This window comes from Homarus americanus, unplaced genomic scaffold, assembly GCF_018991925.1.
Source record: "Homarus americanus isolate GMGI-L3 unplaced genomic scaffold, GMGI_Hamer_2.0 scaffold30858, whole genome shotgun sequence".
Taxonomy (NCBI): Eukaryota; Metazoa; Arthropoda; class Malacostraca; order Decapoda; family Nephropidae; genus Homarus; species Homarus americanus.
This window is the reverse complement of record NW_024737697.1, coordinates 3,272,512-3,283,404: the sequence shown is the minus strand read 5'-3', so window position 1 is coordinate 3,283,404 and position 10,893 is coordinate 3,272,512. Positions and strand designations below refer to the sequence as shown.

The following is a 10,893-nucleotide window of genomic DNA, read 5'->3' as shown; positions in this document are numbered from 1 at the left end:
CTCTACTCCACAGCCTCTACCCCCCCTCTCCCCTCCCATTCCCCCTCCCCCTCCAACCACAAGTCTCCCCGTGGACCTCAAAACACCAGAGATATCACACACTATGTCAAAAATGTTATTGAATCCAAGTGAAAGATATGAAAGACGTCTTGGATATATATAAGTCATTGGTTTCTCAGACTCTTTTATGTTTTTACTTCTTGAATAATTTATAGTTTGTGTGTGTGTGTGTGTGTGTGTGTGTGTGTGTGTGTGTGTGTGTGTGTTATGTGACAGCCATTGTCCAGAACCACAGGAAGCATCTCTCATATATCACCTTCCGATACTATAAGACTTTTATATTGTGGTAAAAGTCTGTCTTCTGATTTAAGGCTCCATCTTGTACTATAAGGCTCCATCTTGTACTATAAGGCTCCATCTTGTACTATAAGGCTCCATCTTGTACTATAAGGCTCCATCTTGTACTATAAGGCTCCATCTTGTACTATAAGGCTCCATCTTGTACTATAAAGTTCTATGTTGTGTTATAAGGCTCCATTTTGTACTTTAAGGCTCCATCTCGTACTATAATGCTCCATCTTGTACTATAAGGCTCCTCTTGTACTATAAGGCTCCTTCGTACTATAAGGCTCCATCTCGTACTATAAGGCTCCATCTCGTACTATAACTCCATCTTGTACTATAAGGCTCCATCTTGTACTATAATCCACCTCGTACTATAAGTCTCCATCTTGTACTATAAGGCTCCATCTCAAAATATATTCCATCTCAAAAATTATAAGGCTCACCTTGTACTATAAGGCTCCATCACGTTGCAAGGCTCCCATCTCGTACTATAAGGCTCCATCTGCAATGAGTAAGGCTCCATCTACTATAAGGGCCTCAATCTTGTACTATAAGGCTCATCTCGTAATTATATGCCTACCTGAATATAAGGCTCCATCTCGTACTATATGCCCATCTCAGCCTATAAGGCTCCATCTTATACTATAAGGCTCCATCTTGGTACTATAAGGCTCCATCTTTGTACTATATATTCCATCTCGTACTATCTGTACTATAAGGCCTCCATCTGCGTACTATAAGGCTCCATCTTGTACTATAAGGCTCCATCTCGTACTATAAGGCTCCATCTTGTATTATAAGGCTCCATCTCGTACTATAAGGCTCCATCTCGTACTATAAGGCTCCATCTTGTACTATAAGGCTCCATCTTGTACTATAAGGCTCCATCTCGTACTATAAGGCTCCATCTCGTACTATAAGGCTCCATCTCGTACTATAAGGCTCCATCTCGTACTATAAGGCTCCATCTCGTACTATAAGGCTCCATCTTGTACTATAAGGCTCCATCTTGTACTATAAGTCTCCACCTCGTACTATAAGGCTCCACCTGGTTATATAAGTACGAAATTATCATATTTATCTCAACACAAAGAAAGAAAAATGAAGGAATAGAGAGAAACAGGAAGATAACAGAACGGAATGGAAGGGATAAATAAGAAGGGAAATTGAGGGGAAAAGGAGAGGGGAAAGAGAGAAAGAAAGTGTTGGTAAGGGACGGAAGGGAGGAAGGAAGAATGAAAGACGACAGGAAGATAAGGAAATGGGATAGGAGGAAGAAGACGTAAAGAAGAGGGGTAACAAGAGAGAGAGGAAACATGGGGAGAGAAAATGAAAGAAAATTTAGAATAAGAGAACATAAGGAAAGAGAGAGAGAGAGAGAGAGAGAGAAAGAAAGATTATCACCATTACTCACCATCACACTGTATCACTATCACACATCATCACTTGCCAACACTTACTGTCACACTGTATTAAGGTAATAATGGCTCTCTCTCTCTCTCTCTCTCTCTCGACATCATTTCCATATACTTTCACATTTTCTGACCACCCGTTACTGCCAACATTGAAAGGCAATTACACACACACACACACACACACACACACACACACACACACACACACACACACACTGCCATACATTAAAGGTGGGTAGAAATATAATATCAAACGGTATGATGAAAGGATTACCTTACTGAACCTGATGATCTATGATGCTTCAAGAGTCTTATAAATGCTTCAATGAGTATAGAGTCTTTAGTGACTATTATCGAGGCTTCACTGAGAACATGTCACAATGGGAGGAAAGGTTAATATTCACTTTTCGTCATTCATTGGGTTAATACTCCGGGATATCTCAGGTTAAAGATTATGACCTGGTAAATAGCTTTGCAGATCGTAAGTCAACTTTACGACCTATTAAGTATTCCTGGCATCTCGTATCATAAAAATAACGACCCAACAAGCACTTTGGAAAGAGATCTCAGGGGTTAATGGCCGTACGAGCATCTAACTGTGTCTCTTAACTATGTACGAGTTGTTAGTTGGTTAATGATCAAAGCTCCCCCACTCCCCCTCTTTCTCCCCTCTCTTCCTCCCCAAGCCCTCCCCTCCCCTCAGCTCAGTAATCACAGGTTAAGCAGAGTTGATACTTCTAACAGGAGCCAGTCTGATCTATAGCTTTAATCATTATGTCTGGTGAACAAGTCTGATGTCGAGTTGCAATGACACACAGTTCTGGTGGAGGAAAGTCTCAGTGTACACCTGTTCTAATGGTCTGGTTACTTGTAGGTGGAGTTAAATAAAGTGTAGTTTGATTAGGTTAAATTTGATTGTTGGTTTAGATTAACTTTGGCTAGGTATATATTTCCTTTCGTTAAGTTTGGTTAGGTTAAATTAGATTAGGTTTAGGTTAGGTTAAATGAGTTTAATTTCGGTTACGTTAAGTTAGATTAGGTTTAGGTTAGGTTAAGTTCGGTTGGATCAAGTTAGATTAGGTTAGATTTTGGTCTATTTCTCCCCCAACACTTCGATTTCGATAAATATATTAGAGACTAAAAGTTTTAATACTTCTTCAGATAATCTTATTTACTTTGTTTAATAAGAACAAAAAACAAAGATTCACAGGAAGAAATATCTAAACAAGACGCCAAACTTGCCCTTCTTGTCTGTCCAGGTGACACTCAGGTGACAGTCAGAGAGAAACGAGTTTATAAAAGTTACCAAAGAAAGTGTTGAAATATTTTAACCTTTTCTTGAAGATTTCCAGCGACTTAAGGTATTCCTCCCCCTGTTGTTACGATGCTCTCTCTCTCTCTCTCTCTCTCTCTCTCTCTCTCTCTCTCTCTCTCTCTCTCTCAGTACCAACACTCGTCATTCCTTAGCATGCTACCTCTATACTGCAATCAAGTTCCATTTTGTCATACACTGATCTCCTCTGGTCTATGATGCCTCGTGTTCTTCTCATTACACAGTTAACAGTTATTTGAGTGTAGGTCGTGCACTTTACCTCTTAACACACAGTTAACAGTTTTATATCACGGGTCAGCAAATTCGTCGTTCTTATCCGTCAGCTTTAGTGGATATGTTTGTATGTGTGTTCCTTATTTCAACCTTATCCAGTCTTAACATGGCCCAGTCTTACCAGTACCCAGTCTTACCAGTATCCAGTCTTACCAGTATCCACTCTTGCCGGGGCCCAATCTTACCGGGGCCCAATCTTGCCGGGGCCCAATCTTACCGGGGCCCAGTCTTGCCGGGGCCCAATCTTACCGGAGCCCAATCTTACCGGGGCCCAGTCTTGCCGAGGCCCAATCTTACTGGGGCCCAATCTTGCCGGGGCCCAGTCTTACCGGGGCCCAGTCTTACCGGGGCCCAGTCTTACCGGGGTCCAATCTATATTGTTTGGGTTAGATTATGTTAATTAGGTTTGGCTTGTTTCCCTTATTTAGCTGAGGGCCCCGTAAGATTTAGACCTGATAGTACTGGGGACCATTTGACCACTATGGATGTTATTATTGAGAAAAACTATGCCTACCGTGACCTTATTATTACAATGATAACTAAACACGGTGAGCTGATGCGTGTGTTTTAGCTTAATGATCACACGGCTATTTTTCGGTAATTTTTCACTTAACGTTTATGTACGAGATAAAATTTAATTAATCTGACCTTGACAAGTAATGATGATAATAAAAATATAAATATACGTACATATTCTTTACATTATGGTGGCTGCTGTATGTAACTTTCTGGGAGGGAGATTATTATATCAGAAATTAGTTTTTATTGTAATCATTGAAGTGAAAGAATGCAGATTAATTAATAGTTAATAGCACGTATCAGATATGTGCGTGAAACTAGAAAAAAATATAATTTTTTTATTCACTTTGTAGTTTCAAGCTTTTTTTTTTCTATTAAACTTACAACATAATTTAGAGGCTCTTTTCCCCTTGATGGTTTAGCCTGACATTTAACGTTGTATTTCGTGAGTGTGAGAAATATGGCGGGAAATTGTGGGGTTTTTTTTATCAGAATATTTTATAAACGAGATGGACGCCAGAAACTCTCCTCTTGAATACTGTAAATTATAAAGCGAATATTATAATGTTTGTTCTCTTAATGTAGGACAGTGTGAGGCGTAATTCATGATATACTGATACAAGAAGTGTATTATATGAGTTCCTCTGTGATCTGTGTCGTGTTGTGTTGCCACTGTTATCTTCACACAACACAAGAAGGCTTACACTACAACTCCTGCCGTTATATCGTGAACAAACTCTTATGCTCAGTAATTATTATGATACGTATGACGGCATAATTATTTTACATCTTGATAATAAACTATTTTTGTTATTACGAAATTTGAAGAACCACCACTGACATTAAAGCACATTAACACACTATGAAGTTCAGGAAGGTGATGGAATGTAATGAACAATATATTAACTATTTCGTTGCTTCGTTATAATGTGTTAGCGATGGCGTAACTTAGTATCAGACAAGTATTAACATCATTTAGAGGAAAGAAGTGAGAGAAATTGGTCACAAGGTTCATTTGTTTATTAATTACTGTTAAACAAAGGGAGGTAATTAGTATGTAAATGAGTTTGTTTTCAGTTGTTATAATGAGCTATGAATATTGAACTGATTTAAAAACAAAGTCAGCCATGTTGTTTACCACCAGATTTTTTCCTTCCTTCTCCTGTCAGCCATGTTGTTTACCACCAGAAAACAAAGTCAGCCATGTTGTTTACCACCAGATTTTTTCCTTCCTTCTCCTGTCAGCCATGTTGTTTACCACCAGATTTTTTGCCTTCCTTCTCCTGTCAGCCATGTTGTTTACCACCAGATTTTTCCTTCCTTCTCTTGTCAGCCATGTTGTTTACCACCAGATTTTTTCCTTCCTTCTCCTGTCAGCCATGTTGTTTACCACCAGATTTTTTGCCTTCCTTCTCCTGTCAGCCATGTTGTTTACCACCAGATTTTTCCTTCCTTCTCTTGTCAGCCATGTTGTTTACCACCAGATTCCTCCTCCTTCATCCCCACTCAACCTTCCTACACTCGACCGCCCTCAGTTCCTCACCTGTAACGCATAGTTCCCGTTATTCACAGTTGGGTGTAGCTTACTATCCCATGGTGTTAAACTCTACAAAATATAGATAACAAATATAAAATAATCATTAGACAATAACAAACGTAATGCAAATAATATCCATAATAAAATTAAACACACATCACATCATGTAAACAAGTGTTACTTACATAGGAAGGTCATAATTTACATATTATTATCCCCCTCCGCATCAGTGTCACTTTGTCATTGTTTCCTTAATAAATGTAAAAAAAAGTCTGTGTTTGTTTGTTTTATATGTTTTTTTTATTAGACTCATCCTCACCTTCACTACACCCTCACTACACCCTCACTCACCCTCACATCATCCTCACTACACCTTTACACCCTCATTCCACCCTTACTACACCTTCACTAACCATCACTGACCCTTACTGCAATCTCATTACAATCTTTACACCTTCCCTGACTTTACGCACCTATCCACCCACCCACCCACCCACTCACCCACCCACCCAGCCACCCACTCACTCACTCTCCTCAGCCACCTATCCCCTTCCTGCACAAAGTATCGTATTATTTTGCCAGGACGCATTAAGTCCCTGGGAAGGCCACCTCAGCACCATTAGCACTTCACAATCAGCCGAGAAAAACCTTCATCTAGGCAGAGTTGATGAAGACAAATAAGGAGTTATAAATTCATCCTCTTTATCCTTCTGAAGCTCAGAGTACTTAGCTTTTTTTATTCCTCGATTTGCCACTTTCGATTTATCAAAGTTTTTACCTTCTTGACTGTTTGAGGATTTTTGTAGGGGTGTTTTGCGTTATTTATTAATTGAAGTTCTGGATTTTCGTTTCTTGGCTGGAGATTTTTTGGGGATTTTGCGTTTCTTATTATTATTATTATTATTATTATTATTATTATTATTATTATTATTATTATTATTAGTAGTGGTAGTAGTAGTAGTAGTGGTAAAAAGAAAAAAGTAGTATTATTGATGGTAAAAAAAGTAGTAGTATTGATGATAGTGTTGGCGGTTGAATGTGGGTGCTCTCAAATCCATAGACTTGCTAGTTATTATTATTATTATTATTATTATTATTATTATTATTATTATTATTATTATTATTATTATGTATTATTATTACATTATTATTATTATTATTATTATTGTTATTACTTTCTTATTAACATTATTATTATTAATATTATTATATTATTATTATTATTATTATTATTATTATTATTATTATTATTATTGTTATTATTATTGTTATTATTATTATTATTATTATTACTATTATTATTATTATTATTATTATTATTATTATTATTATTATTATTATTGTTATTATTGTTATTATTATTATTATTATTATTATTGTTGTTGTTATTGTTATTATTATTATTATTATTGTTATTATTATTATTATTGTTATTATTATTATTATTATTATTATTATTATCATCATAATTTTTTTTGCATTTTCATGTGTATTTTTATTATTCATTTACTGTTCATGTGATGCCTTATGTACCCGAACCATTAATTTCACTAATGGCGTTAGTGTTGTTCCATTTGTGTCCACCAAATATTTACGTATATATTAATCATCTCATTATCACACACAAACACAGGTAATGTATTTTTCCAAGTTTACCTCCAATTAATTGTGATTCTGTATGTAAATAACGAGTCCAAATGTGATCTACATTTTTGTCAAATTTTTGTAAACACAAAATATCAAAATAAAAAAGATTGGTTTGTTTTTTAGTTTTGTTTTGAATAAAAATTTTATTGTTGAATGTTGATTTTTTTGTTTATACAGCAGTAAGGTTATGCCAGTGTGTTCTCTCATTATAAAGATCTGTGTTTAATGTTGTATAGTAGCTGTGAGACTAGGTCAGTTACCACACACACACACACACACACACACACACACACACACAGGCTCAGTAATGTTAGTGTCGTGTGTGTGTGTGTGTGTGTGTACATTGCTCATGAATTATGGACCCGTGCCAATAATCTCTTATACAGCCATAATAAAATATTGGGTCCAGTTCAGCGTCTCATTAAAACTAACTACATTTTGTTGTTACAGGAAACGAGTTACAAATACTGTACCATGTTACATAAAATACAAATATTATGTAAAGCGCCATTATGGGTACATTACCTGGACCTCTCATATGTCAATGTGTGTATGAATTTATAATGTATGATATATTTTACCTTGATTTACCTGTGCCCATTATTTTGGTTGGGTTTTATACCATGGCTAATGTTTGTTTGTTTTTGTTTTCTTGTATTGTTTTGTTTCCTGTTTTATTCGGTTTAATTGTTTTTTATATGTGCTTGTTTTTATTTTGTTTTGGGGTTTTGTTTTCCAATTTTGTTTACTTGTATTATTTTACCTGGGCGTGAGGGAAGAGTTAACTCGAATAAATAATAATAATAATAATAATAATAATAATAATAATAATTAACTGTTTATTGAAAAAGCATGGCAGCCGGAAGGCTGAAAATATACAGTTACATAATTGGGGAATGGGTCTCTTGATTTACAAATAATATACAAGTAACATGAGTGATACAAATGTGATATATAATAATTAGGTGGGAGAAGCTCAAACTACAGAGCATTTCAACATAGTGACAGTGCAAAAAGTAAGATTGACTGGGAATGAATACACTTGTTGATTACAAGTTATTGATAATTTTTACAATGGTTGGGACCGGGCTGTTCTTATAGCGATCAGTTCGTGCTCGTGTGGGCTGGATGCGGTTGTGGTGTCGAACTGGAGGATTTGACAACTTCACTGACGAGTGGTTTCCAATTTAGTTTGTTGTCTATGGTGACGCCGAGCAGCTTAGTGGAATCTACAACCTGGAGTGTGTTGGGACCTAAAGTGATGGAAAGGGGTGGGACAACGTCGGAGGAGAGATTGATGTGCATAACCATGGTCTTGGTATGGTTGATGGTGACGTGGTTGTTGGTGACCCAGTTTTGGAGACTATTCAATAAATCCTGAAGGGCGGTATATTCGGGAGCAGATTTGTTGACACTGATCCCAATGGTGGAGTCGTCGACATATTTCCAGCGAGCAGGGGTTTCTCTTAGGACATCATTGATGAGCATAAGGAAGCATAGTGGTCCCATGTTGGTGCCTTGGGGGACGCCACAGGTGAGTAGCTGAAAGGTGGAGACAGCCCCACGGAAGCGTACAGCTTGGCGTTGGTTTCTGAGGAAGTCTGTAAGACATGGTATAAGACTTCTTCGAAACCCGAGGTCGATAGCTTTGTTGATGATTAAATTGTGGTCGACTAGGTCAAATGCCTTGGTGAAGTCAATGAAGGCGACAGCTACAGACGTTTTTCGTTTTTACAGATGGCGGTATATGTAGTCGAGAAAGCTGACAAGACAGTGAGTGATGGAGGAAGTTTTCATATTACCAAATTGCTGAGGATCTATGGCGCCTGTAATATCAGCATAAGCCCACTCAGTGATGTTATGATCACATGTGTGCGTTTATTTCTTATAATAGAATAAAAACAACAGTCACAGATCAGTCAATTATAATATATACAAAGTTGTTTCTATAGCACACAGACGATAAAAGTAAATTTATATATATAATGTACATTTCCACACAGACACGCCCCAATGTCACGGTCACCATGATACTGCCATGACTTGTATTGATGTGTATTGAGACTCAAATTTGTTTATATATTTTTTTTTATGATTCTGAATGTTATAATTATGTAAATGTAATTATCTTTTGCCCACGATGTCCAGGCCAGCGGTAAGGGAGGCGTTGTTATCATGGGTGGTGGTGGTTGTGTGGGATTGGTTACATACATATATACATACATACATACATACATACATACATACATACATACATACATACAAGTAAAAAGGAGGAGGCAGAAGGTGGTGATGAGAGCTCTGCATTACACTTTGCTTTGTTGCCCATGACGCTACGCTAGTGTGTGTGTGCGTGTGTGTGCGCGCGTGTGTGTGTGTGTGTGTGTGTATACCGTGATATATTGTGTTTGGTCACAGTATTACCAGAGCGTCAGATTTGTACAAACAAACTCGTAACCTTACTGTAAAGTCCGCCAGAATTTATGGAGGTTTTGTGTTGGACCAAGAAAACACCTGCAGCTCTGGCCACTGTTTTTCTTCTTCTTGTATTAAGGAAGAAAATGTAACTTAGAAAGAATAAGAGTGTGTGTGTGTGTGTGTGTGTGTGTGTGTGTTGTCTATAGTATGTAAAACCTCCGAGTCAGGTTAGGTTAATTTGGCATTTAGGCATTTACTCATCAGGGGAAATAAGAAGAGGTGTGTAATCTTGAGATGATCCCACCTAACACTTTTATAGTCCCACAATAGACAAGATAAGAAACTATAAATAGGATGCCATACCACCTACTGTATTATTGTCATTCATTCTCATAATGTTTCCCTCGTATAGTAACTTATACAGCGTGTTACAGTAACCTTATTTAACTTATTGTAATTTTCCACTGGTAATAAAGGTTGTTTTCACCGTATGAGACCCATAACGAGAATGACCCTATAGCGGCTCCTCCACATGTTCCGCTGTAAACATAGAGAGAGAGAGAGAGAGAGAGAGAGAGAGAGAGAGAGAGAGAGAGAGGATTATATCACTGACGCATACACACTAATTACCTGCTTGATTTCACACCAATTAATATCTAGATTATACACCTGTTAGTGACATGATTACAGAGCTTCACGTTACTTAAATAATTACAACCTATTGATTTAAGCATCTATGGGGAGTCCGGTGGTCGAGTGAACATCAGGGCTCCGTGGTTCGACTCATGGGCTCTTTCAGTACAAGTTATGTTCTCGACCACTACACCAGACCACTGAAGAACAACGACCACTACACCAGACCACTGAAGAATAACGACCACTGCACCAGACCACTGAAGAACAACGACCACTACACCAGACCACTGAAGAACAACGACCACTACACCAGACCACTGAAGAACAACGACCACTACACCAGACCACTGAAGAACAACGACCACTACACCAGACCACTGAAGAACAACGACCACTACACCAGACCACTGAAGAACAACGACCACTACACCAGACCACTGAAGAACAACGACCACTACACCAGACCACTGAAGAACAACGACCACTACACCAGACCACTGAAGAACAACGACCACTACACCAGACCACTGAAGAACAACTACACCAGAGCCTTATCATAACACCTGCCCATTGTGGTATAGCACTTTACTCTCGCCTTATCGACGCGTGGACGTAAGGTTCAAACTCCTGCTGGTGTGGCCGTGATGATCGCCTCCAGGAGCCTTGGTAACTTACTGGCCACTACACCTAAATACACAATTGTATTGCCCCTTCCCGCCACTAACTGCCACTTACGGGTGACTCAGGACCTCCCTAGCTGTGCTGGTGCT

At 38.0% G+C, this 10,893-nt stretch overlaps 1 protein-coding gene across 1 annotated transcript; it reads left to right on the top strand.

Moving 5' to 3' along the window:
- The first annotated feature begins 10,272 nt into the window (after positions 1–10,272).
- LOC121873568 (GATA zinc finger domain-containing protein 4-like) lies at positions 10,273–10,683 on the top strand. The gene has a single exon (XM_042377212.1). It carries the CDS (start codon positions 10,273–10,275, stop codon positions 10,681–10,683), a length of 411 nt encoding a protein of 136 aa, XP_042233146.1.
- Positions 10,684–10,893: the final 210 nt, after the last annotated feature.

What these genes read in the sequence shown, in the direction of transcription:
- LOC121873568 (XM_042377212.1), top strand. Translation starts at nt 10,273, where the DNA reads ATGGGCTCTTTCAGTACAAGTTATGTTCTCGACCACTACACCAGACCA.